The 27,011-nt window shown below is 62.5% G+C and overlaps 2 protein-coding genes across 5 annotated transcripts; one reads left to right on the plus strand and one right to left on the minus strand.

Annotated features, from left to right (window-relative positions):
* The first annotated feature begins 349 nt into the window (after window positions 1-349).
* PRODH (proline dehydrogenase 1) lies at window positions 350-25,437 on the plus strand. Of its 4 annotated transcripts, none has more exons than XM_073223103.1 (14): window positions 350-566; window positions 4,491-4,699; window positions 8,974-9,008; window positions 9,312-9,461; window positions 10,903-10,967; window positions 11,154-11,270; window positions 11,681-11,760; window positions 12,498-12,579; window positions 13,841-13,933; window positions 14,019-14,165; window positions 14,899-15,074; window positions 16,085-16,183; window positions 19,315-19,403; window positions 23,538-25,437. In XM_073223103.1, the coding sequence occupies exons 2-14, from the start codon at window positions 4,542-4,544 to the stop codon at window positions 23,738-23,740; spliced, it is 1,494 nt and encodes a 497-aa protein (XP_073079204.1). In that variant the 5' UTR covers window positions 350-566; window positions 4,491-4,541; the 3' UTR covers window positions 23,741-25,437. The 4 variants fall into 4 exon arrangements, with proteins under 4 accessions (XP_073079204.1, XP_036849536.2, XP_073079202.1 ...); XM_036993641.2 differs by lacking the exon at window positions 350-566 and adding an exon at window positions 1,527-1,981; XM_073223101.1 differs by lacking the exons at window positions 350-566; window positions 23,538-25,437 and adding exons at window positions 1,540-1,981; window positions 19,474-20,068.
* On the minus strand, window positions 20,628-26,483 carry LOC108395186 (DiGeorge syndrome critical region gene 6 like). The gene is made up of 5 exons (XM_036993646.2): window positions 26,308-26,483; window positions 26,068-26,228; window positions 22,500-22,600; window positions 21,599-21,739; window positions 20,628-21,173 (listed from the first exon to the last, which is right to left on the minus strand). The coding sequence occupies exons 1-5, from the start codon at window positions 26,415-26,417 to the stop codon at window positions 21,090-21,092; spliced, it is 597 nt and encodes a 198-aa protein (XP_036849541.1). The 5' UTR covers window positions 26,418-26,483; the 3' UTR covers window positions 20,628-21,089.
* Between the last annotated feature and the right edge of the window lie 528 nt (window positions 26,484-27,011).

Genomic DNA, 27,011 nt, shown 5'->3' on the forward strand with positions numbered 1-27,011 from the left:
GGGACCAGGAGGGGGTGAGGCTCCCGCCTGCAGACTCCGCCCCTGCAGGGGTTCAGAACCGTCCTGCGGAGACGCAGGAGGGGCCAGGGGCTGAGTGACCAGCGGGGGGCGGTCGGGGCAGGCTCCTCCCGGATGACGTTTGGGGCACAGGCGGCAGACTGCCCGCAGTCCTGGAAGGAAGGACGTCCGAGGCAGCGGGGCAGACGGCAGAAGGGCCCGAGGAGGGGTGGGAGGCCTGGGGCAGGCGGCTTTGCTGTCACCCCCAGGGCGGCACTGGGGGCCTGGAGGGGAGGCGCAGGGGAGGGACTGGGCTTGCAAGGGCCCCACGGGGCAGTCTGAGCCTGCCCGTTGGGGGGGTGCTGGGAAGACAGCAGAGGAACGGATCGGGCAAATCCCTAGGGCGCTTCCCTCCCGCGCTCGCACCTGTGGGCAGCAGGCACCGGGGTGCGGACGGATGGCTTCCCCAACGCGCCTGGACACAAGAAGAGAGGCGGCAGCGCCTTCCGGCCGAGCCGGGTCCTCCAACAGCCCGGCCTCGACGACCAGAGAAGAGCCCAGGTGTGCAGGTGTGCGATGGCGCTGACCGGCCGCGCCCGCCAGCTTGGGAGCCCGGGACACCCAGGAGGCACTCGCACACCAGGCCGTGGGCCCGGCCCCAGGAGGCGCGGGGTCTCCTGCGGGAGGGCGCAGCTGCGGGTGGGCAGGGTCTCCTTCGGGCGTCTGGCCACAGGAAGAAAAGGGTTTGTGATGCACGTGGAGCTGCCTCCGGACTCACACCTTTCGGGAGGCGCGGCGAGGGGCAGGTTTCCCAAGAAGGCGCGGCACCCGCGGTAGGAGCGGGTCCTAGGGCGGGGCGGGGCAGGGCGGGGCGGGGCTTCCCTAGGGGTGGGCGCGGCTCACAGCACGGGGCGGAGTCTCCCCGGTCTAGGCCCGTCCGGAGGAGAGGGCGCGGTCCTGGGAGCGGAACGGAGCGGAGCTTCCTGAAGGGAGGACGCGCTCCTGGGGAAGAGAGCGGAGCTTCCTGAGGGGAGGACGCGCTCCTGGGGAAGAGAGCGGAGCGGAGCTTTCTGAGGGTGGGCGCGGTCCTGGGGGCGGGGCGGAGCTTTCTGAGGGTGGGCGCGGTCCTGGGGGCGGAGCGGAGCTTCCTGAGGGGAGGGCGCGGCTTCCTGGAGGGAGGGCGCGGTCCTGGGGGCGGTGCTTCCTGAAGGGAGGGCGCGGTCCTGGGGGCGGGGCTTCCTGAAGGGAGGGCGCGGTCCTGGGGGCGGGGCTTCCTGAAGGGTGGGCGCGGTCCTGGGGGCGGGGCTTCCTGAAGGGAGGGCGCGGTCCTAGGGGCGGAGCGGAGCTTCCTGAGGGGAGGGCGCGGTCCTGGGGGCGGGGCTTCCTGAAGGGAGGGCGCGGTCCTAGGGGCGGAGCGGAGCTTCCAGAAGGGAGGGCGCGGTCCTAGGGGCGGAGCGGAGCTTCCTGAGGGGAGGGCGCGGTCCTGGGGAAGAGAGCGCGGGTCCTGGGAGCTGGGCCGGGCCGCCTGCAGGGAGGGCGCGGGCCCTGGGGTGGAGCGCGGGCCTTGCGGCGGGGCCACGCCTCCCCAAGAGCGGGCGCGGCGGCTCGGGAGGGGCGGAGCGGAGCTCCCTGAGAAGGCGCGCCGAGCGCAGGGCGGGGCGGGGCCGGCGGCGCGTGCTTGGGGAGCTCCATGAGGCGCGGACAAGCCGCCATGGCTCTGAGGCGCGTCGTTTCCGCGCTGCGCCGCGGCAGCCCCCGCCTAGCCCCGCTGTCTACGGCGCCGGCGACCCGCGAGCAGCCTGCGGCGGACACGGGGGCCGCTCCGGGGTGCGGGGCGGCAGAGGCCCTGCGACCGCCGGTGCCCGCCGTGGACTTCGGCAACACGCGGGAGGCGTACCGCAGCCGGCGCAGCTGGGAGCTGGCGCGCAGCCTGCTGGTGTTGCGCCTGTGCGCCTCGCCCGCGCTGCTGGCGCGCCACGAGCAGGTGCGCCGGGGGAAGGGGCGCCGGCGGGGCGGCGCGGGGTCCTCGGCCCGGCGCGGAGCCCTCGCGGAGCTTCGGTGTCACCCGGGGCTCCTGGGCCTCGCCGGGAGTGCAGCGGGGCAGTCGGGGGGGGGCGCGCCCCGCGTTCCGGGTCCGGCCCGAGGGTTCCCATAGGTCGGTCATACGCCACAACCGAGAACAAGGGCCGGTGTGGACGAGCTCCGTGTTGGTTGTGGTGTTGCGAGTCCCCTGCACGTGAGTTGAGTGCCTTCCGAAGTTCTGGAAGCTGTGGCCTAGGGGCTCCCCAGGCACAGCCGCTCTGAACGGTGTTGTGGGGAATCGGGGAGCCGCTCAAGTATCTGACGTTCACAGCTTTCACTTGGCAACTTTGAAAAGTCGCCTTTTCAGAGGACTTTGTGGAAATACAGAGCCCCACCCTAACCGCTGCCACTCGGGGGGTATGGAGATTGGAGGTGACGGTCACCTCACGGTGATCCTGGGGCGGTTTGCAGGGGTCCAGTTCGTGCCAAAGGTCTGGAGGGCCCCCGATGCCTGTGGTGGTGATTTCCCGAGCGGGATGTGCTGAGGGCATCTTGCCGTCTCTCTGGGTCCCCGGGGGACCCTCGGGGAGGCTGGGCCGCGGAGGAGCACCGGGCCACACCTCGGGCTCAGGTGGAGGCAAGGCTGAGGTCGCTGGGAGGTGAGGGCGGAGGCCCAGCAGGTCAGGGTGGGCGGCCCCGAAAGGTCGTGAGGCCAGTGGGGAGGTTAGCCTGGACCCCTTTGGGAGCGCCACTGTCAGCTTCGGAGTGTCGGAGAAGTGGGGGCCTCTTGGAAGCCATGTGGTGTCTGTGGCAGAAGGGGGTGTCCGGAGGCAAAGCTGTGGCCATCGAGAGCCCAGACCAACTGAGGAGGAGGGTGAGAAGGAACACTAGGGTTCAAGGAGCTCGGAGGGGGTGGGGGGTGGTGAGACCCTTCGGGGAGCATCCGCAGCTGAGGGGCAGCCTGCAAGGAGCAGCCGGTGTGGGTGGTGCGGTGGTCGTGGGGGAGGAGGCAGCTGGGAGACGGGGTCTCTGTGGAGCACCAGGATGGGGCCCTGCCCTGCAGGCAGGACATCACGGGGACCACTGGGTGGGGCCAGGATGAGCACAGGGAAGCTGTGCCCGCCATCCGTGTGTCTGGTAGGGAGGCAGAGAGGGTTTAGAACCGCTAGGCCACGTTTCTCTAGGCTCAGCACGGAGCTTTCTAACGGGTTCAAAACCAGCAGAGAAGCTGGCAGAGCTGGGGACCCTGGAGTACTGGAGTTACCCCTGTCAAAGTGCCAGAAAGTGCTGGAGTACATGGGACCGCTGCGGGTGTTGGAGAGAGCAGGAGGCTTGTCCCAGGCCCCCCTCCTGTCCTGCTTGGTCGCCCTGGTGTTGGTGACCTCAGTGCCTGGTGCTGGAGGAAATGGGGCAGGGGCTAGGCTGCAGGGCTGGGGGCTGCTCACCAGAACTGGCCTTCCCTGTCCTCTGGCCTGCAGTGAAAACGCCTCCCTCGGAGCTCGTGCAGGTCTGGGCAGCATGCGCTGGGCTGGGAGGGGTCGTCGCTGCTGCCCCCCCGAGTGTCAGCCTGCAGCGGTACAGGATCCAGTGGCCCATCGCCCCGAGGCAGGGTTTAGGAAGTCTGGGTCTCCCACCACGCAGGCTTCTGTGCTCGGGTGTGAGCCAGAGCAAAAGAGGGGCACAGACGGATATGGGATGGGTGGTGACAGTGGCTGTGTGCTGTGTAGGAAGCAGAGAGAGCCAGCTTTACCTTCCTGGCTTTGCACGCACCTGTTTGAGCCTTTTATAGTGAGAACAAGGGTATGTGTTCCTGGTACAAGTTGTCTTCCTCAGGGGCTTGGCTGCTAGAGTTGCGGTTCCCTGGGGACCCTGGATGACTGCTGAGTCCCGTGGTGGGCTTTCACCCCACAGACTCAGTAGATGGTCACTGGCTTATTGTTAGCTTATGCCTTGCTCCAGCTGAACTCAGACTTATGAATTTTGCATCCATTCATCTGTTCAGCAACCATGAGACGGCCAGCCCCTTGCCAGGCAGTGTTTTAAGGACTTGGAATATATGAACAAACACTGAAAAATCTGGGTGCTTCCTTCTAGAAAGTTGCACCAAATCCTCCTTTTCCCCAGCATAATCCATTGAGGTGTAGATTCAGAGAATGTTATGAACACACCCACTGCCATGGGAGATGTGTAGTGATCAGACACCCTCCGTGCACCACTGGGGTCCCCAGGGGACACAGGGCAGGGACACAAGAACAGCCATGGGGTTAGCACCTTCTCAGCCCTGCATGAAGAGTGGGAATGGAGAAGCAAGCTACTTTGGATGGTCTCCACAATAAGACAGAGGCCTTGTGAGATGAGTCTGGCCCTGGGGAGAGTGTGGCCAGGCTTTGTGGCTGGAGTGGAGCAGGGGTGTTCTCTGGGGCCAGAGGCGGCTGGGTGGCCCAAGGCAACCCCTTTCCTTTGTCTTCCAGCTGCTCCATCTTGCCAGGAGACTTCTGGGGCAAAGGCTATTTGACAAGTTGATGAAGATGACCTTCTACGGGCAGTTTGTGGCCGGTGAGGACCAGGAGTCCATCTGGCCCCTGATCCGGCACAACAGGGCCTTCGGTGTGGGTTCCATCCTGGACTATGGAGTGGAGGAGGACCTCAGCTCGGAGGAGGCTGAACGCAAAGAGATGGAGTAAGGCCTGCTTGTGCTTTGGTGACCACCCCCAGATGCCCAAGGGGCAGCCAGGGCTGGGCTAGGAGGGGGCCAGGCCAGCGGAGTCAGCCTGATTACTGGCAGCCCTCCTGGGTCCTGCCTGGGAGTCTTGTATTTTTGTCCCATAAGGGTGACGGTTCTGGGCTTTCGCAGCAGGCCTTTTGTGCGTGTGGACAGAGGAGGGGTGAGAATAGGGGTTGGTCCACAGCCCAGTCTGACTCACCTGCCTGGTTTTGTATGAACGCAAGCTAAGAATATTTGTTGCATTTTTAAATGGTTGAAACAAAACAAGAATAATATTTTGTGACATGTAAAGATGGCATGAAATTCAAATTGCTTTGGCCCTGCAGGGCAGAGCTGAATAGCTGTGGCAGACTCCATATGGCCAGCAAGGCTTAAAAGAGGTGCTCCTCAGCTCTTTACAGAAAACGTTTGCCTGCCCCGGTGTGGGAGGCCCTCTGGCCTCCTGGCCTGCTAAAGCATGCCTTCTGCTGGGTGGGTCCCACCACCCTCCTTGCCTGGCTCCTGAGATGGTTTCCTAATCAGCGCTCTGCCTGGTAAGTGTAGAGCCTGTCAGGCCTGGTGCCAGCCTGGGGGTCTGAGGAGGAAACGTGCAGCAAGGAGCACATGGCAGGCCAGGGTCCCGAGGTCACCGACTCCCTGCAGGGCCCGTTCTCTGGGCAGGGAGTGTGGGGACAGGTGATGCTCCCTGACCCATACACCTGGGCCATAGGACAGAATTAGAGGATGACATCACTTTCTGCTTTCTGGAGTAGTGGCCTCATGGGAGACCCAGGCAAGACCAGCCCTTTGCAGATGCCTGGCCCTGTGCTGGTGCCTGCAGCCCTCCAGGCTGGACCCTCGCTTGCTTGGGAGCCCCTGAGCCCTGACAGCAGCTGTGCCCGGCCTCATGAGGCTTGGTGCAGGCCTGCTGAGTGGCCCGCCCCTTCTCAGGCTACGGTGTTTGCTCTGGCCTGGGGGCGGGGGTGGGGAGGAAGTCGTCACGTGAGGCTCCTGCCCTGGGAACAGAATGTCCGAGCCTGGTCTCAGTGCCAGCAGGCAGCTGATTGGCCTGGGGAGCCCAGCCCCTGCCCAGCGATTCGCTGTCTTGGAGGTGGAGCTCCCCCGCTTTGGGGCTGTGGGCCCAGGCTGCAGCCTTCAGAGGGGCTGCCTGCTGAATAGCTAATGGACTCCAGTCTTTTGCAGTATCAGAGTGAGGGCTGGGAGGTTTCTCAGTGAAGAGTTCTCTCTCTGGTATGAAGAGACTCCTTCCCCAGTCACTTGCCTGGCCTCCTCCTTGCCCTGCAGGGGGAACGTTGGAGAGCTGGCCTTGCCCTCCTTGGGGCCTTGCAGCCGGTGCCCTGCGGCCACCTTGCTGCTGGTGACTCATCCTACAGGAGCCTCGCTGGGTGGGCTTTGGGGTGTGAGTGACGGTCCCTCCCTGGCCTCATGTGAGATCATCTTCCAAGGCCGGTCACAGGTACCAAGGACTCGTACCAGCTCTGCTGCCAGGTGGCCTTTGGAAGGTCCTGTGTGGGCAAAGGGGCAGAACCGGGCTTGCAGGGGCCTGTAGAACATGTGCACGGTCAAGGTGCTTGCGTGGCCTGCTGGGCATTTTCCATCAGGAGTGGCTCCAACTGTGTAGCCCCCGTGTGGGCCCTGCTTCCGTGTTTTTTCGTGTCCCAGAGATCTTTCTTCCTAATGCTATCCCGAGGCCCATAGGTGCTGCAGTGGGGAGTGACACAGAGGCCACTGCCCCAAATCAAGGCCACGGGAGTGGGGTGGGGCAGGGAGGGTGCAGGTGGTGCCGGGCCTGCCCTGGGCGTAGCTGTAAGAGGCCCAGAAAGGATGGAGGTGTCTGAACGCAAGGAGGCCTGGTGGTGCCAGGAAGAGGGGACCCAGGAGGAGTTCCCAGGGTAAGAAGCAGGTGGAGGCCAGAGGTGCAGGAGGAAGAGAGCTACACCCAGGTGGGGGGCTGGGCAGTCTTTGCCAGAACACTTGCTAGAAAGCAGAGGCCGGGGCCTGACCCAGGGGAGGAGCCCCACAGGCTCCCAGCTGCAAGCCGAGCGCCATGGGGATAGAGAAAGGGGCTGGGCCACCCCTGATGATGGGTAGGGACGGTGGGGAAGGCCTGTGTGCCTGTCCTGGCTGTGGAGACCCAGGGCTGGCTGGAGGGGTACCTGGGCCTCGGTCCCCAGAGTGGTGACAGCCGCCCTGGGACCGTGTGCGGTGTCCTGGGTGCTCCCTGGAGCCAGGGCTGAAGCCCAGCAGGAATGGGCTGCGCTGGGCACATCTGTGCTTCTCTTCGTCCACCGCCGTGCCCTGGCCGGCACAGGGGAGGCGTAAGTAGGCGTCCCATGCTGAGTTCTTTCTGAAATACATTCAGCCCAGCAAACCTCCCCGTGTGGTGGGCAGAGCTTGGAGACAGGGGGAATGGGGTCTTGCTGCTGCGTCTGTAGACCCCCATCACTTGTATTTTCCTCCTCTGTCTGCTGGGTGTGGGCAAGGGAGCAGCCCCCACTGGCCTGCGCCTTCGGAGCCTGGCAGGCCAGCTGTGGACATGCTGGGCGGGAACTTCACAGGGCCCTGGGCCCCTGGGGGCCTTTTGGATACTGGTTTCCAAGGCGTCTGCCTAGGAGGCAGGTACCTGAGCATTAACCCCCGGGCAGCCATCCTTGCCGATGCCTTAGCCTGATGGGGTCCTGCGTGCTGCATCCCACCTCCCCCTTGGTCGTACCTGGGCCATAGCTGGGAGGACCTCAGGAGAGGGCTGGGCTCCTTGTCCCTGGTGGGGATGTTGTGGGTGGAGTAGATGCTGTCACACGGTGACATCTGACCCTCTTCCCTTCTGTTGGTCAAGTGCAGGGGCCTGGTCTGCACAGGGTGGGTCCTGTCCTTGCGTGCCTGGACCGTGGCCTTGTGTGGCAACCTCTGGCCCCTGCAGACTGGCCCAGACCTGGGAGCCCTGGGCTCTGACCTGGGCCTTCTGGCTCAGTCTCCAGATGCGGCTGGGGCTCTGGGCTTGTGTAGGAGTCGTGGCCCCCGGGAGGGCTCCCTGCAGGACGGCTGCGTGGCCCAGGACTTGCTCTAGGAGGCTGGAGGCTACCCAGTGGCAGCCACCTCTCAGGGGTTCTCGGCTTACCTTGGTCACGATTGCCCTGCGGTGTGTAGGGGTTGAATTGCTCTTTTCCTTGCGGGCATGAGCAGAGCTGCAGGGCTGGGGGCTGTCTGGGCATTTAAGAAGTCGCCGGTGGCCTGGAGGCTGCGGTTGAGCCCTTTCCATGGTAACTCATTCGGAGGCTTTAAGTACAAAGTGAGGGGACGAAGTTGTGAGTGCCTCTGCCGGGCCTGGCACGCAGTGAGATAGAGCAGTCCCTTCATCAGAGCAGACTCAGGCGTGACAGCCCACTGCAAAAGGGGACAGTGTCTGCTGTGAGTCTGATGGGGGTCCGGGGTTGGGGGACACCAGGCGGGGGCTGGTGGGCACGGGGTGGGGGCAGGCCAGGCTGGAGCAGCGAGGGCACGGCTGAGGGACTGCTGGGAGGCCAGTGTGGCCAGACTGGGCCTGGGAGCAGGGTGGGGCAGCAGCCTGTACTGGTGAGGACTGGGGGTGTTACTTAGGTATAATGGGAGGTCAGGGGAGGGCTTGCGTTTTAAAAGAAAAATTCTGGTTGCTGCTTGGAAAATGAATCTTAGAGGCAAGAATGAAGCAGGGCCAGAGGTGGGGCCAGCTGTGTACCTGGGCAGGGGCTCACCTTTAGGCCCTCGTGGTTGGAAATGCCCAGATGTGAGGGGCAGAGGTAGGTGGGTACGCAGGAACCCTCACTCCTGGGCTTGGGGTTTATGCTGCTGGGACCCTGCTCAGTCTTCATCAGCCTTGACTTGCCCATGGTCCTGCCCTCTCCTCAGAAGAAGGGACACCCTCATTGCTAGCTTTCTTCAGGGACTTGCCCTATGCCCTGGGCCCTCCTGAGAACTCTCTGGATGGAGTAGTTTCACCCCCTGCTTGCCCACTCGTGAGGAAACTGAAGTTCCTCCAGGGTGTGGGGCTGGCTGCCACCCCGCTGGGAGGCAGTGACCCTGAAGGCCTGGGGCCGGGAGCAGCCGGGCGGGGTGGAGTGAGTCACTTACCTGCCGCAGCCAACACAGGCCTGTCAGGTCAGGTTCAGGGCCAGCCCCGCTGCCACCTTGATGGGCATGACTCGGCCCTTACAGCCCAAGGGGGTGTGCCCTGACCCTCTTCCCTCCCGCAGGTCCTGTTCCTCAGCAGTGGAGCGAGAGGGCGGCGGTGAGTAAGAGGAGGCGGCTCTGGAGTCAACATCCTGCCGTCCCCACCCCTGTGGCTGCACACCTGGGGTTGGGGCACAGGCAAGCGACAGGGCCAAGGGGTGGTGCCATGGCTCCTCCACAGGCACCTGGGCCGTTGTTCCAAGTATGCTGGCCCAGCCTCACGGCCCTTCCTGGCCAAGGAGCCCGTCCCGAGGGTGGGAGCAGTGGGGTGCTTGCAGGGCCCCAAGTGTGCACGGAGCCGGGTTGCAGAGAAGCACAGGGCAGGCCAGCGGATGCTCGGGCCACGCACCCTCCCCTCCAGGTACAAGTAAGAGGGAGAAGCAGTACCAGGCCCACCGGGCCTTTGGAGACCGCCGGGACGGTGTCATCAGTGCCCGCACCTACTTCTACGCCAGTGAAGCCAAGTGTGACAGCCACATGGAGACGTTCCTGCGCTGCATTGAGGCTTCAGGTGGGCCCTGCTCTGCGCTGGCTGCACCCCCGCCAGGTCCAGCCTGGGCCAAGCCCTGCATGTGGGGACATGGGCCTGTGACAGGCCGGGCAGAGTGTGTGCTCAGGGCTTCCTCTAGAGGTTGCCTGGGTGTTTGTGAGTCTGACCCAGGGGTCATGGCTGGGCTGAGGTTACGCTGGGGCACACCTGAGTCTAGCCTGCCTGAGGAGCCGGCTGTCTCCAGGAAGGCACCTCCTGCCCCTCTCCTGGGTACTGTGGCCTGACGTGGACCTTGGGAAGGCTGGTGGTGGCCTGGGCAGGGGCTGGGCTCTCGTGACACACCCGGGTGTGCTGAGGGCTGCGCTGTTCCGGACACTGTGCCACATCCTCCTTCAACAGCCAATCCCTCCTGCACCGCACCGGGTGCCTGCTGAGGTGGGGAGCCCCACAGGCCTCTGTCTTGGTCTTCAGGACCCCCCCAGGCCATAGTGCAGTCCTGCCCCGCACCCCAGCATCTCCTCCTGGCGGCCCCCACCGCCTGAACACTTCAGGAGGTGGGAGCCGACAGTACCGGGGGGATTGGGCAGATGCTCGGCGTGTGGGGAGGGGCGTCTCCTCACCTCCGCGGCTGCTCTGCCTGGGGGCCGGCGGAGGGGGAGGGCTGCACGCAGCAAAGCCGAGTCACGGGCTTCCAAAGCTGGAGGAGAGAGGAGTGTGGGGGTCAATCGCCACCTGGGCACTGCTGGGCGTTTCTGCATTTTGTGAAGCCTTCGTGGGGCACCTTGAGTGCCCCTGGCCATGGCATGGAAGACAAAACTGAGGCAGGAAGAGGAGGGCAGGTCCTGCCAGCTCCTCGGCCTGCTGCCTGCCTGCCCCCGCGTGGCGAGCACTCACAGAGCAGCCTGGGCCCGCCTCCGTGGTGGGGCCTCCAGAGCAGCACGGACACGGGTGTTTGTGGACTGGGGAGGAGAGCCGTCCTGCCCGTGGGTAGTTAGTGGCCTGGGCTGTCTGGTCTCAGGTCTCCCCTCCTGTGAAGGGTGGGGGCTGGCAGGGATCCCCGGTGTCACCTGCCTCAGCCTGAGATCAGTGAGCTGCTTCTGGGGAGGGGACGGCACACAAGCTGGGGCCAGGCAGCCTGTCCAGGAAGCATGGCCACCCTGGACGTCCCTGAGGCCCCTGCTCGGGCTAAGCAAGGCTAGGGGAAGATCTGTGCTGTCCAGTCCTGGTGGCTGGGCCATTCGAGGTTCCCTGGTGGTCTCGGGGCACATCTGTGAGGTAGGCCCAGCACCACGAGTATTGTTGGTGACCAGCAGGAAGAAGTGCCCGTGCCATGACCGGCACTCTGGCCCATATCCAGTGAGATGCATGCTGATTCTGGAATGGCACAGACTCCGGGCTGAGGCTCCTGGTGCCCCCCCTCCCCACCCGGAGCCCTAATGGCTCTTCCTCTGGCTTCTGGCAGGTGGAGCCAGCGATGACGGCTTCTCAGCCATTAAGCTCACTGCACTAGGGAGACCCCAGTTTCTGGTAAGTGCCAGAAACTTCTACCTGCAGAGGGCTGTCCTGAGCATTATGTGAGAGCTCCTGTGCCGGTCCCTTGGGTCTGGGCACTGGGCACCCGCGTGGCCTGGGGATGGGCCCGGGGCCGTGCCAGGCTCCCTGGGCAGGAGCTGGATGTGTGCCTGGAATAGTGCCTCATGTCCGCACCTGCAGCTGCAGTTCTCAGACGTGCTGACCAGGTGGAGGCGGTTCTTCCACCAAATGGCTGCAGAGCAAGGGAAGGCCGGGCTGGCTGCCATGGACACGAAGCTGGAGGTGGCGGTGCTGCAGGTGGGCCTCCCTGGTGGGCGAGTGGGTGGCCCTGCAGGGCTGGGGAGGGCCCTGTCTGTGAGGAGCCAGCAGCAGTGTCAGAAGTGGGTTCCTGGCACTGCTCCAGAACCTGCAGCCACCCCACAACTGCTGGGGTTAGCTGGGAAGGAATCCGAACAGGCCAAGGGGGTGCTGGGCAGGAGGACTGATGCGGGCTGGCCTGCATGTGGCAGAGCACCGTGGAGCTGCAGGAAGGGAGAGGGACATGAGGGTGGTGGGGACAGACCTGCTTGGAGCAGAAACAAGCAGACTGTATCTTGTTCTCGCTAATGGTGTAATAAGAATAACATCACCACAGTGGTTGGGGGAAGCAGGAAATGTTACTGAAGGGCTGGGGTGTCAGCAGGACCCACACCTTCTCACTTCTCAAGGAAAGCGTGGCAAAGATGGGCATTGCTTCCAGGACAGAGATTGAGAACTGGTTCACCACAGAGACCCTGGGTGTGTCTGGGTAAGAGCATCACTCCCTTGGCTGGGAATTCAGGAGCGTGCAGCCCCGTTCAGCCACAGCTCCAGCTGAGCCCCATGGGCCTCTCCCAATCCTGGTCATCCTTGAGAGCATGGGCTTTGGGGTGACAGCAGTGAAGGACCCGCTCTCCCGAGACCCACAGAGCAGCCAGAAGTGCACGGAGCTGGGGTGGGCAGCAGGGCACGGAGCCAGCCCAGCTCTGCTGCTGGGTGGGAGTGGCCCTGAATGGGCAGGGATGCTTATGGGGTTGTTCGGGTCCAGGAGTGATAGTGCACCCTGCCCTCCCTGGGACTCACACGGCAGGCCGGTGGAGGGTCCGGGCAGCTGAGGTCCCACAGGGCCCCATGCCTCCCTCATCCCGAGGGGCTGGCGGTGAGGTCACCAAGGCCCATGGGCTGGCAGCGGGCTGTCCCCTTGCATGCTGGGCCTGGCCCGTTCTCCCATGTTTGGCTCTCCCCAAGCCTGACGCGCCCCTGGTGCATGCCCTGGGCTTTACAGCCACTGCCCTGAGGCAAGAATGTTCTTGTTTTGGTTTCCATTTTTTAAATAGAGAAAAGTTTACGGTTTCTCTGTTTTTAAAAACTGAACACTGAGATTGGTCTTGCGGGGTTGGGTTTGGGGGTGGTCTTCTGTGGAGTGGGCTGGCTTAGGGCTGGGCCCCCACAGACCCTAGTGTCTGGGCAGAGCTGCCACCCTGTGCTGACATACCTGTCCCACAGCACTCTGGACCTGCTACACTGGGGCAGCCTTGTTGACAGTAGGACCGAACTCTCCAAGCACCTGGTGGTCCCTAACGCGCAGGTGACGTCCCCCTCCTGTCCAAGCACCTGGTGGTCCCTGATGTGCAGGTGACGTCCCCCTTGCCACTAAACCCTGCCCCGGGGTGGTGGGCTGAGAAGGGAACCATTTCCTGTCACCTACCCTGGACCAGCAGTGGGATGCAGTGTGGCCGAGGTCACTGTCCTCCATGGCCCCACAAGACCCTCATGGTCCAGGGGACAAAGAGCTACAAGTGCCCCTCAAAGTGGGAACGAGGAGAGGGTGTCTGGGGACCTTCCCCATGTCCCCTGTCTTTGTGCGTCAGGGCACCACACACCTCCATGGCCTGAAAGGGCAAAGGCCACCCCGTCCTCCCTCGTGGCTCTGGGGCTGGCCAGCCAGCTGGCACCCTCGCCCAGCCTCTCCCTTACACCTGCACTCAGGGGGCGGGGCTGGGGGTGCCATGGAGGGCCCCCACTCACATGGCCAGCAGTCGACACTAGCTCGTGGCCAGGCTCCCGGGCGAGTGCCCCTTGAATCAGCTGAAGCATTGTCACCCTCTCTGGCCCAGCCTCAGAAGTCCTGCAGCATCACTTCTGCCCTATTCTGTTAAAAGCAAGTCACTAGGCTGGCCTGTGTCCAGGGTGAGGAGACCCCTCCTGCCTGTGGGAGGGTATCCAGGAACCTGCAGCCGTGTTTGGGCCCACTTGCTGAGCTGGGTTTGAAGCAGCGGCAGATGTACCTTTGGAAACATCCTCAAACACAGCCTCCCCAAACCTCCAGGCCACTCAGGGCCATGGGGGGCCGTGCTGGAGGCGCCAGGACGGGCCTGGGCAGTGTTAATGGGCAGGCGGGGTGAGCAGAAGGCCTCACCTGGCTCCCCAAAGGCTGCCATCTGGGAATGGTGCCTCCGTCCCCATCTGCCTATAGTCTGAGCCCTCTCCCTGCTAGGAGCTGAGCTTTTCTGGGTGATTGGAGGGGTCAGGTTCTGGTAGCACGTGTGGGAAGCGAGGTGACCCACCCCAGGGGTCCTGGGTAGACCCAGGAGCAGACACCGTGGGAGCAGACCTGCCCTCGGGCTGCTGGCCCTGTGCATGGAGTGCGCTGGCTGGCAGCGAGGTTCCAGGGCGCCGTGTGGCTGGCCAGCCTCAGGACAGGCTGCTGACCCTCACGTGAAAAACGGTGGTGGGCGGGCAGGGGCGAGGTGGCCTCACTCGTCTGGAGGACCAGGCCCTGCACATGGGGGTGGTGGGAGTGCTCAGCCTGGACCCTGGCTGGGGCCTGACCACATGTGGCCCCTCAGACAGGACACCTGGAGCCTCTGCTGTCACGGTTCACAGAAGAGGAGGAGCTGCAGATGACCAGGATGCTGCAGAGGATGGACGTCCTAGCCAAGGTTGAGGGCCTGGGATGCACCCAGGGCAGGGGCCCATCCTACCTGAGCCCAGACAGACCCTCTCTCCCGCCCCTGCTCCCTGCAGAAAGCCAGCGAGGTGGGCGTGCGGCTGATGGTGGATGCTGAGCAGACCTACTTCCAGCCGGCCATTAGCCGCCTGACGCTGGAAATGCAGCGCAAGTTCAATGTGGAGAAGCCACTCATCTTCAACACCTACCAGTGCTACCTCAAGGTGCGCCCTGCCGCCTCCCACCGGCCTCCATGCAGATGGCACCAGCCAAGCAGGGAGCGGGGCCCGGGGCCCGGGGCCCATGCCTCCTGCCACCTTGGGTCCCTTGGGGCTCCTGTCCCAGACAGGAGTCAGAGGGGCAGGAAGAAGATGAAGAAGCTTTTTAGAGTCCACTTCACGTGCCTTAATCCGCAATTTCAAAGCCATCAAAAGTGGCTGTGTTCTCCCGCCCTTTCCCAGTTCGGGTCCCTCAAAGGGTCAGACGGAAGTTGTGAGCCCCTCCCCAGAAGACCCGCCCAGACTTGTGCCTGTGCCTCCGGGGACTCGGGTGCTGCGGGCGGGCCCCCGGCACAGACCTGGGCTGGGCTGCTTGGGGACCGGCAGGGTGTGGGGTGGTGGGGTGCTGATGCTGTAGGGTAGCAGGCTGGTGGGGGTGGGGGTGTCCTGGGCAGGTGCCCGCAGCATGCAACAGTCCTGCCCCTAGTCAGCTGCGGGGAATCTGGAGAGCACCTGCTCTCCCACAGGACTGTCCCCGCCGTCACTGTTCCCGGGGATGTGTCAAACGGCCTTCCTCATCCTCATCCACACCTGTCTCCTGGATGCCCTGAGTGCCCACAGGCTCAGGCAGCTGCTGCCAGCCCTGGTGCCCACATGACCTCCCCCCGGGAGCAGCTGGGCCCCAGGCTGCAGGGGGCTCCATCCTGGTCATCATAGGCGTGTGGTCCCCGCCCCACAGGATGCCTACGACAATGTCACCTTGGATGCGGAGCTGGCTCGCCGTGAGGGCTGGTGTTTCGGGGCCAAGCTGGTACGGGGCGCGTACATGGCCCAGGAACGTGCCCGTGCTGCAGAAATTGGCTATGAGGACCCCATCAACCCCACGTACGAGGCCACCAATGCCATGTACCACAGGTGCGCCAGGCCATCTTGGTCCGCAAAGCCTCAGGGCTCCGTGGAGAGGGAAGAAATGAGGTGAGGGTGCTGGGGCTGACCTGATACCATCCTGTCCACAGGAGGAACAGCCCTGGGGTGAGGAGCGTCTAGGAGCAAGATTTATCCCCTGAGACCATAAGCAATAGCTCCTCTGCTTTCATCTCCTTCCCCCAAAACCTTTAAGGTGGTGTTTTTAATATGGAAAAGGTTACTGAACAAAACTAAGTGAGCTCGGCTGCCCCCAGCCAGCTCCCATCACTTCAGACGAGAGATGCGGCCCTCCCCAGGCCGCACACAGCCTGTCTGCTTTTCAGTCTCACGCTGGGGATGGTCAGCTGCTCTGCATGTGCTCTCGCTCCATTCATGTCTGTTGTTGCCCTGCAGTGAGTGAGGTCAGGCCAGCCTTGTACTTTCTCTCTCTGAGGCGGTGTGTGCGTGTCGGAAATCCAGAGACCCTAGTGTCTTGCTCGCCGGCCTCTGCTCCCCGCCCGGCCCTGCCGGCCTCCTTCCGGGGGCGCTGCTGTCCGTGCCGCGGGGCCCCGTGCTGCGGTCGGCCCGCACTTGGCTCCCTGTTCTGGCGTCTCTAGGCATGTGTGACCAGAGCCTCCCCTGTCAGTTTGTGGGGCGCCTGTGTTTGTGAGCTGGTCTCTGGGGGCTCCCAGGGTGGGTGCCGTCTGGCGGCTACAGCAGAGGCTCACACACGCCTCATCTGTTGTACCCATGGGCGGGGACACAGCTACATGTTGCTGGAGGTGGTCAGAGAACGAGCACCCTGCCCAGCTGTCCTCACTGCCAGACGGGGCTCTGCTCACACCCCTGCACACAGGGAGGCCAGCATCCCCAGCCTTAATTTCCTCAAGCCCTGGTCCAGCCGGCCACTGCCTTTCCTTCCTAACGTGTGGGGAGGCTGCCGTGGGGGCCCCCTGGAGGAGCAGGCTCACCGGCTGGCCCTGCACCTGCCTCGGCCGCTCACGCAGCCCCCTCCCCAGGTGCCTCAGCCACATCCTGGAGGAGCTGAAGCGTGACACCAGGGCTGAGGTGATGGTGGCCTCCCACAATGAGGACACGGTGCGCTTCACGCTTTGCAGGTAGGTGCTGCCCCCGTCTGGTGCTCCAGAGTGCCTCCCAGTTAGGGAGGAGCGGGGCGAGCACCCCAAGCTGGAGGCGTGTGCAGGGTGGCCTGCCAGGCGCTGTGGGCACTTTGTGGGGAACATCTGTAGAAAGAGCTGGTGCCCTGCAGGCTGCTGGCCCCCCAGGCCCGGCTGGACACTGGCACTGCTGCAGCCAGAAGGCTCTTCACAGTTGCATTGGTTTGTAAACTTAATGCCTGGTTTATTAAACTTTCAAATTTAAAACAAATTTCATTAGGTGATTTAAATAGCTTAATGGAATGTACGAATGCAGTGTGAAATGCCGGGCTCTCGGGAGGCCTCTGGCACATCACCCCATCTATAAACGAGTCCTAATATATTGAGCATTTGGAATTTAATGTAGCCTCTTTAAATCCCTGTCCTGCTGGGGCAAAACTTCAGTAGAATCCTTATAAGTCAGGTACAGGAGTGGAGTGAAGTGAGCTCTTAGCATGTGTCCCCACAGCTTGTATCTTAACCTGAGCAGGGCCACCCTAGGGGGCCTGGTTCCCTCTCCCTGGTCTCTGCTTTCCTGGGCTTTAGGCCCCACAGGAAGCCTGGCAGGGGGTGGCCTTGCTGGCCTTTGCCTTTCCTAGGAGCAGAGGCCGCCTCCCGCACTAGGCACCCCAAGGCTTCCTGCCAACCGGGGATTGGGATGCAGGCAGGCCTGGGCACTGTGGGCTGGGCACGCTGCCAGGAGAGCTGACGCCGCTCCTTCTAAACCCATCAGTAAGGACACCATTTATCCTCTGCTCGTGATGGGGCTTTTTCAGTCTGAAACTGCAACTGAAAACCACGATCTCTAATGCAGCACAGTGGCAGCCGCTGGGAACAGACCCCAAGGCACCCTGTGGAGGCCCCTGTGCAGTAGGGTCTGCAGGTGCCATGGGGTGGGGGCAGGGGAGCCCACGGAGTCACAGACCGGCAGTTCTGCCCCACCTTCCACCTCCGTCCCTAGGCACTTCCCCAGTGCTATTTTCCAACATGTCACCGGATGCTGAAGGACCCAGGGGCACCTTTTGTGCTCAGCAAAGATGAATTCTGGCTTTGACTTTTAAAATATACACGAGTAGCAAAATTTAAAACCTGATTTCCCTTAGGCTTGAAAATAACCTGTGATGAAAACTTGATCGGGCTTGGTCCCCCTGGTACCAGGGTCCTCCCAGAGGCAGTGCGGCCCCAAGGGGGCCACCCTCGCAGGTCTCACTTGTGAGCTCAGCAGCCTGTGGCCACGCGCATCTTAGGTTGGGCTTACAGGCTGCGAACAGTGGGACCTTGGAAGGTATGACCTGCCCTCAGAGGGCTTCCTTTCCCCTAATCTCAGACTCACCCCAGAGAACAGGGCTGTCCTCACCATCTCCTCCAAGTGCCAGCTGAGCGTTCTCCTTTCTCAGCCTCCAGGGCCCGTGCCCCGCTCCACCACCCCCATAGGCCACCTCCCGGGCTCCTGCTCTGGGCGCTGGGGAGTCCTCAGCAGCCTGGGCATGCCCTCCAGGAGAACAGTGAGTCTCTCACTGATGTGACACTTGGGGACCTCAGCCAGCCTGTGTCAGCGGTGACAGTAATGAACCAACCCCAAACGCAGAGGTCCCACAGGTCAGCAGTGGGGGCTGTGCTCAGCTGGGGCTGCTCTGCCTGCCTTGCCGAAGGTCGGTCCAGCCTCTGTGGTCAGCTGGAGCCTGGTCGGCTCTATGTGGCCTCATTCGTGGCTGGGCAGCATCACAAGCCCAGGGTTGATAGGCCAGCCCAAGCTTTGCCTGTGGTCTCAGAAGCCCTGGGGGGGATCAAGTCTCTGCCCTTGTCACATTTGCTTTTGTCCTGTTGGCCCAAAGGGGTCTTGAGGCCCAGCCTAGGGGCCAAGTGCGGGGAGCCTCTGGCACTGGGAGAAGCTGTAGTCACCTGGACGGCGTGGACAGTGGAAAGGGCAGGGGCAGCAGCCACCTTTGTAGGACCCAGCAGTCCAGCAGCCAGTAACACGTGGCCCTGCTCTCACAAGGTTCATGTGCTAGAGAAGCGCAGAGACCAAGGGACATGGTACAGGTTGGGGCTCGCTTTAGACTGAGGGTTCCTGCTCGTGGATGGAGCCCAGCCCCAAGGGAAGGAAAGGGCCTGTGGGATGGATGAGATGTGCCTGGGACCCTGGGGCAGGGGCCCAGGGATGGGGACAGTGAGGAGAAGGGCGGGGGCCTGGGGACATGGACTGGGAGGCTCCGGCCTGGCTTGCAGCCCGGGCAGGTGTGAGGAGGGCCCAGGCTGGACGTGCCCCTGGGGGGACAGAGGCTGCGTCGGCACACGTGGATACGGGATCTGGACATCAAAATGTGGGAATCATCAATATGTGTATCTTCCAACTCCTTGAATTTTTGTAAAGGCCCTGAAGGGGGAGGTGTGAGCACAGGAGAGGGTGCTGGACAGATGGGGGCTGCCACCCCAACATCCTAGCAGCACTCTCAGAAATGCTAAGCCACACCTACTGATTTCAAATGTGCCAGTAGCCATGTTAAGAGGAGATGAAATTAATTTCAATAATACATTGCAACGAACCCCACATATCCAATATATTACCATTTAAACCTGTGCTCAGTATTTCAGCGAAAGGCTGTGCATTTTTCTCAGACTAAGGCTTCAAAATCCCATGTGTGTTTGATGCTTCCAGCACAGCCTGATTCAGACCAGCCACCTCTTAAATACTCAGGGCCACCAGTAAGGGACAGAGCAGCCAGCAAGTGGATGACAGGGCCCAGGGGTGGGTAGGGGGATGGGACCTGCACTGAAGTGGAGGGGCTGGAGGGAAAGGTGCGGTGGGAGAGCCCAGAGCTTCCCCGGGCCAGCCACGAGGTCACTGCACTGGGGTCGGGGGGCCAGGCAGGCGGGAGGAAGGGGCCCCTGGGGAGCAAGCACAGTGGGAGAGGCTGGCTGGGGAAGGAGGGAAGGAACCTGTGGCCATGGGCTGCAGTGGGAGCAGCAGGACAGAGCCCAGGCCCCATCCCGCCCTGGGGGCGACAGTGGATGGAGGGGCTCTGGGCGTCAGGAAGGCTCAGCACTGACACTGAGCCCAGGAGCTGACCTGCCACCTTGCCTGCGCACAGGATGGAGGAGCTGGGCCTGCACCCCGCCGGCCGCCAGGTGTACTTCGGACAGCTGCTGGGCATGTGCGACCATATCAGCTTCCCACTGGGTGAGTGGGGCGTCCATGGAGGTGGGTGGGGGACACAGGCCGGAACTGACACCTCTGCCCCCGTGCGCAGGCCAGGCAGGCTTCCCTGTGTACAAGTACGTGCCCTACGGCCCCGTGATGGAGGTGCTGCCCTACCTGTCCCGCCGCGCCCTGGAGAATAGCGGCGTCCTGAAGGGCAGCTGGCGGGAGCGCCAGCTGCTGTGGCAGGAACTCAAGAGGCGGCTGCGCACCGGCAGCCTCTTCCACCGCCCAGCCTAGCGCCGGAGGGCTACCCCGCCCCAGACGCGGCCCCCAGGCACCCCGCCCAGGCTGTGCCTCCCAGGCCTCAGACTGTGCTCAGGGTCTGGGGGTCCGCGTGGCCCCTGGGCTGACTCCACAGCCACAGGCCAACCCCAAACACACGTGGACCACCTTTTATAACGGACTGTGACTGGCTGGAGGTGGGGCCTCAGTGCCACTCGGTATGGGCCCCGTGTGATACCTGCCAGAGCCACTAGTTGTCAGGAACTGCCCTTCAACAAGCAGGCACAGCGCCCACTCTGTCATCCCCATGACCTTGGACCCAAAGGCTCACCTACTGCCAGGCTCTAGCTCAGAGCCCCACAGACAGGTGGGCAGTGGCCCAGCTGGGGAAGCCAGCCTGTTCAATAAACCCCTCTTGCCGACCCCCTGGCTCTGCCCGCACTGCTGCTTCCCCAGGCAGCTCACAAGGGCAGAAGTGGGAACGGGCTCCCGGTGCCCAGAAGTCACACCTTGCGGCTCCGCCTCTCCCGCATCGCTTGCCCTGGGGGTGGGTCCAGCACAGGTGTATCACAGAGCCAGCCCTGCCGGGTGCTAGGCACCCCTACCCCCCAGCTCCTCAGTCCAAGGGAACAGCAGGGCCCCTGGGGCTCAGACCAACCCGGACAGGATGCTCCCAGGACCGGGCTCGGTGTCTCCCCACACGGGTCTCCCCCACCCCCCCACAGAGCACCCCTGCTGCTCTCTACCTTTCACCCTTGCCCTCCCACAACCCAGTCCAGATTCCTGCTGCTCAGACAGGGACCCCTGCCATGCCCCCTCCCCCAGTTCCCAGTCCCACAGAGCAGACCGGATGTGGTCCTAGTGCCCTGGGGCCTGCCATGGGAGGGCCTCTGTGACAGGGTGCCCAGGGGTGTCCTCTTGCTAGTTTCTCTGTAGCCAGAGCTACCACCAGCCGACCGCAAAGCCATCACAGGAACCATGTGCAGACCATACTGAGGTGTCTTTACTTCTCTGGGTCACACGCTCGGGCCTTGGACCCTCTCCCGCTCAGCTACCCCTGCCAAGGTGGGGCCAAACCAGAACAAGCTTGAAGCTGGGGATGGCAGAGGCTGGGATGTGCCCCGAGGAGGGAGAAGGCGCCAGGCCCTCCCGCCGCACTCTGCCCGGCTCTGGGGCAGCCAGCCATCCGGGGAACCTGCTCTCCCCTTTCCCACACCTTCCTAGCTTTGGATGAAAACCCCAAACAGACAGGGTGGCAGGCGTAACCAGCATCCACCTGGCCTCTCTCAGAAGGGTGACACCTCCTGCAGGCAGCTGAGAAGGTGGTAGCCAGACGTCAGGAAGACAGGTTGGCTTTGTGCTGCCTGCGATGACAGTGAGACAGGGCTGTCTCCCCAGCCATGGCGGGCAGCAGGTCACTGGCAGGGACCCCACCTGCCCTGGTCACAGGGCCGCCTTCCCCGCCTGGCAGCCCCTGTGCTGCAGCTTCCGGATGAGTTCCAGTAGGTTCATCTGCAGCGCCAGCTCCTGGGGTGCAAAGAGGCTGCTGTGAGGCCCCAGGCAGATGCCCTCTTTTCCTAAGGGCCCAGCGAGCACCAGGCCATGAGCTATGGGACTGACTTCCAGTGATGCCTGACCATGGCCTGCCAAAAAGAGGCAGAAGCTCGCTCCCTCCCACATCAGGGCCTGCGGCTGCCCCAGCTCGGTGCACATGGGGTGCACGCAGAGGGGGAGTGGGCCTCAGGGAGGCCAGGTGGCTCACCTTCCTGTAGGCAGAGGCAGGGAGTCCAGCCTCTGCTGAGCAGAACAGAAACCCTTCCTGAGGCCTCACCAGCTTTTCCCCACCTGCCCTGGACCTGGCCCCCCAGAGACCAGCTGCAAAACCCCAGACAAAATTAGGCTTGTGGGGACCAGCATCCCCTGGCTATGCCGGGCAGGCCTGGGGCACTGACCTGCGGGTTGGTGGTCACATAGAAGCCAGCGACCCCTGCCTTCTCCAGCGTGCTCTGCTGGTCCGCCACCTTCCGGTCCAGCTCCAGGACGATCTTCTGGTCCATGGCCCGCTGCTCCTCCCGAATGCGGTGCTCCACCGCCTGCCACGGTGAGGGTGGTGCGGGATCAGCCCGCAGCACCAGTGAGGCAAATATGTGCTGCTGGCGTGCGGCCTCATCTGGCCCCTAGACCTCTAGCGGCCTTACTGAACCCCAGCTGCTCCTTCTCAGCCACCCCCAGTGCTCTCCCCTTCAGGACCTCCTCCCTTGGCCGTGCCAGCCCTGCCCAGCGGACAGCTCAGGACCACCATAAGCTAGCCAGACACTGGATCCGTCTGCGCACCGTCAAGTTGGCCACTGTCTCCGGACCTTTGCCTGTGTCCCTCTCCACTGGGGCAGCTAGCAACCCCAGCTCAGCGCCCGCTCCCTCACGCTGTGGCTTAGCAGCCTCAGGACCCTGCATAGGTGTCTGCATGCACCCCTACTACCTGTTGCATCTTGGGTACATGTGGGTCTCTGGGTTGTCCCTGAGCAGCCTGGGATGGGCCTCTGCTGGCTGGCCTGTCACCCCACCATCGCCCTTGTACCTCTAAGGCCACGGAGTACAACGGCCCCCACTCAGCACCTGCCCTGCACAGGCCCCACCCACCAGGAGCTGCAGCCTTGGAGCAGAGGGAAGACAGCAGGGGGATCCCACGCTCCCCGCCTGGTCCTGACACACCCAGCCCCCCACAGCGGGAACTCTGGGCCTCCAGAGGCCCACCCCGGGCTGAGCCCAGGGCAGTCACAGTTCCCAAACCACCCTGAGCTCTCCCACGACCCAGCCCAGGCCCGGGTGTCACCCACCCTGCTGCGCCCCTACCTCCAGCTCGCGCTGCTGTGCTGCCTGCAGAACAGGCAGGTTGTGGGGCCGGCAGGACTGCTGGGCTTCCTGGTGCTTCTGCCGCAGGGCCTGCCTGAGCACTGAGGGGGGACAAGACCGGCAGTCTGTCGGCAGGGGCCGGGAAGGGGCCTGGGGAACACCTTCCACCTGGGTGCCTACGCCAGCTGTCCCACCACAGGACAGCCGCGCCGGAGGTGTAGACATAAAACCAGCCCGCCCGGAGCCCTGCCCTGAAAGCTGGATGGAGCCCCAGGGGATACCTAGGCCAGGTCCCACCCTCAGCAGGGCAGGGGACTACAGGCCAGCAGATCACCAGGGGACACCCGAGTGTCCAGGAGGCCACCCAGGGAAGAGCCAGAAGAGAGTGGGTGTGGGTCACTGTCCCTGTGCATGGCGTGCCTCTGCCTCCCTTCACCCTGTGAACTGCCCCGCCCCACCCACAGCTCCCAGAGAGAGAAGGGTGGGCACAGAGCCCGGGAGGCACAAGGACGGAAGGAGCCGGGAGAGGCCCTGTGCTGGGGGGTCTGCACTGCTCTGAGAGGGGCCCGCGCTCCCCACTACACCAGGAATACAGGCGTGTGTAAACGCTTGTACAATGCTGGGACTGGGCAAAGGTGGAAGGTCACAGGATGGAAAGAAACCAATCCCCAAACACAGGACTCAACACCGCACAGCCGAAGTCCTAGCCTTTATGTGGTAGGGGGCCAGGTCTCCTTGTACACGGACACACAACACGACCTTAGACAGGGACCCCACATTACAGCTCCTCTTGGGTGGATCCCTGAGGCTCCCCTGCTGTGCCCACAGCCTTGAAAGTCTGTTGCCTGGCATCTGGGCCACCCTGATAAGGTATTTACCACATTGAATGAGTTGGAAACCAAGAGGGTTCCCCCCACCCCTGTAAGTGCAGGGACAAGACAGACACTCCCTAGTTAATGTTTACAACACAGGGAGGTGGGAGGCAAGGAAATAAATGCAGGGATATGCCACCTCCTGTGCCCCATTACCAAACTGCAGATTCCCGGCCAGCGCCCAGAGGCCACTGGGTGAGCAAGCAGACAGGAGGAGAGAGCTGTGCCCACTGCTGCTGCGGGGCGGAGGGGCCTGGCCTCGGTAACAACAAGGAAAGCGACTGCAGCCAGTCACCGTCCTGCTGGGTCCCAGAGAGGAAAGGCCCAAGGTCACAGGGCGCTAGCCCTCCGCTGGCACCGCCTGCCTGAACCTTCTGAAGGAGAAGTAGCAAAACGTTTAAAGGGTCACGGAAACCTCCCCACTGAAAGGAACCAGGGCTCTGTGGAGAAACAGGTGGTTCCCTCCTTAAAAAGGTGCCCTGAGTGCTGTACCCCACAAAGTGCTAACTTGTATGGAGACGGAGATCCCCAAAACAAAAGCACATGCTCCTCCCTGACCGTGGGAGCACAGCTGCCTGGCCACCTGAATTTGGCAGAGACTCAAATCAAAGGCAGGAGGAGCAGGAGAGCTTCCCGGTGGCCAGAGAGAAAGGGCCGTCCTGATGAGAGGCTGCTGGCCTCGGGACGCTGGGGGTGGGCTGAGTGAGGGTGCTGAGGCAGGCAGAGAACATGGAAGTCTGCACATGGCATGTGGAAGTGCTCAAAGAACGATGGGGACACATCAAAATGGCCCAAGTTCTCCCAATGGCCAAGTGTGACACGATTTGAACACTAACAAGAATAATGAGCTATGTGCTTTGGATCTGTGACTATGCATTTTATACCTCAAAAAAAAAAAGTTTACAAAGACAACCATCCAGATACTTAGGGAATAAGTAAGATCAACTCTACACAAAGTCTTCTGGAAAACTGAAGAGAAGAACACTTCCCAACTCATCCTACAAGGACAGCATTGCCCCGACACCCAAACCAGATGAAGAGAACTACAGACCAATGTCCGTCATGAACACAGAGGCAAAAATTCTTACCATGATTTTAGCAAATCAAATCAGACATACACAACGATGATCTATCTTAGCCAAGTAGGATTTATATCAGGAATTAAAAAATCTATATAACTCACCACAGTAACAGAATTCTAAGTCACGTGATCACCTCAATAGATGGAGAAAAGGGATTTGACAAAACCCAACATCCATTCCTTAGAGAAACACACTAATCCTGCAGCACATGTACACTGCCTGCCCCCACAGGGAAGGGGCTTTGCATCAGTAGCAGGAATTCCTGCCACAAATGTTTAACCTGCATATCATCAGGCCCCTCCTTGCTGTTTGCAGGGAACAGAGGGCGGAGAAACAGGTTAAATGACACAAGGAGGAAGCGATCTGACAGGTCCAGAGTGGGAACATTCGACAGCTTGAAGAACGCCCTTGGACTCTTCAAAAAGCCAATGTTGCAGTAAATGCTGAGGGCTCTTCAGAAGCAGAGAGACCAAAGTAACCAATTGCAATGCAGGAACCTATGCCAGGTTTTCATAAAGTGACAATTTGCAACAAGTTAGGTGATGTGACTGTGGCCTGAAGGTCAGAAGACGCTCTGGAATGATTAATTTCTCAGGAGGCTGTCCGGTGTGGTTAGTAGGAGTGTGTTCTTATTTCTGGAACACTGGTTCCTAACCCTGGGCCAAGGCTGACCCCTAAGATGTCTGGAGACATTTTGGTTTCATGACCAGGAAAGGGAGCCACTGTCATCTAACAGGGAGAAGTCAGGGAGGGTGCTGAACACCCTGCAAGGCACAGGGCACTGCCTCACCGTTAAGATGTGTCCTGCCACAAATGTCAACAGTGCTGCAGTTGAAAACTCTCGTCTAGAAGAATTCTGAAGACTAAGGGTGAAACCCTATGATGCTGCGTGTACTGAAGGCTATAGAGAACTTTGGCAAAATGTTAATCATTGAATCTATCTGGAGGGCATATGGGTATTCATTATAGTCCTCTTTAAACTTATCTAAATGTTTGAGCTTTTTTATAAATAAGTTGGGGGAAAATAAAACAACAAAGGTGGATAAACTGATGGGGCAGGGACAACTGTCCAGCATCCCTTGCAGGAAGGGGCTCTGACCTGAAGGGAACCCCTTGGAGGCGCCACGTCTCAGGAGTCTGGCTGAGCATGTGGCTTGAGGGGGGAAGTTTTCGGGTGTTGGAGGGTGCCACGGGGCACAGTGAGTGGGAATTCGATGCACTGCTGGTGTGGCGCTCTATGCAGCCAAATAGGGAACCGAGCCTACAGGGCGCTACAAGAGCTGCCAACACTGAGGGGCTGTCGACCGCCTCGGGGACGGCCAGCACCAGGGTCTGACCGTGGGCAGAACAAGCAGAGAGACCTTGGGCCACCCCGTCTGGAAGCGAGAGGCCAAGCAGGGAGTTTCCGGATGTTATGCTAAAGGGGGATGTTGCAGCTGAGAAAATAAAACTGGCTTGACTCACTTGTCACAGAGAAAGCACTAGCCTCGAGTTGGTCAGCTGTGGCGACTTCTTTCGAGCGACCCCCGGGGAGGGGCTCGGTCTGCACGGAGCTCCCCGCGCAGGCCGCCCTCCCGCAGGAGGAGCGTGCGTCCTCCCCCCGCCCCCGCGCACCTCGGTGCTCGTTCTGCAGGCGCAGGCGCTGGTTGTACAGGCTCTTCTCGGTGAGGTGCTGGATCTCCAGCAGCCCCTGCACGATCTCGAACACGGTGCCGTCGAGCAGCGCCAGGGCCAGGTCGCTGAGCGTGGTGTAGGACAGGCGCTGCTGGAAGGAGCTGCGGGCAGAGGGGCGGGTGAGCTCCGGCGGGACCGCGCCGCCCCGGCCAGCCGCCCGCCGCGGCCCGGGCCGCGCACCTGGGCAGCTCCTTGACCAGGCTCTGCAGCGCCGACAGCAGCTGGTAGTGCCGCTCCTGCTGACGGGCCCCGTCCACCGCCTCCTCGAAGGCGCCGGCGTAGCGCTCCATGGCGCCAGCGCCCCGCCCGCCGCGCCGCGCACCCCGGTACGTCAGTCCTGGGCGCGGCCTCCCGCCCCTTCAAGTCGGTGCTGTGTGCGGCGCGGCCCGCCTGTACGTCATCCGAGCCGAGGCTCGCCCCGCCCCTGGGCGGAGCCTCTTGGGCGGTGCCGCGCTGTCCCCGTCCCTTACCCTGCAGTCCTGACCGCGCTACCTTAGAGGCGTCACGCCGCAGCCTGGAAATCGCAAGATTCAAAGAAACCAGCCTGGGCGCCCGGCGTCGGCGTGGGCTGAGGCCCGTCCCTCCCCGCTCCTGGCACCTGCCGCGAGCGGGGCCGAGCCGCGCGGGGCCTCGCTCTGCGCTGCAGTCTGAAAGCTGCTCCTGGCAAAAGCGCGGCAGTCACTGGCCCCACGCAGGCACGCGGCAAGACCGTGAGCCAGTTTCGTCGCTTTCGGGCCTCAACCTCCTGGTCTTCCACTCACGGGGCACGTGTCCGGGCCACCTGCCAAGCGAGGCACCCTGGCACACACGCCTCCGCGGGGACTCGAGTTCCGGCAGTGGCGGTGCAGGCGGGTGCGCGCTTGCCATCGTCCCGGCGCGATGGC

This window comes from Manis javanica, chromosome 15, assembly GCF_040802235.1.
Source record: "Manis javanica isolate MJ-LG chromosome 15, MJ_LKY, whole genome shotgun sequence".
Lineage (NCBI taxonomy): Eukaryota > Metazoa > Chordata > Mammalia > Pholidota > Manidae > Manis > Manis javanica.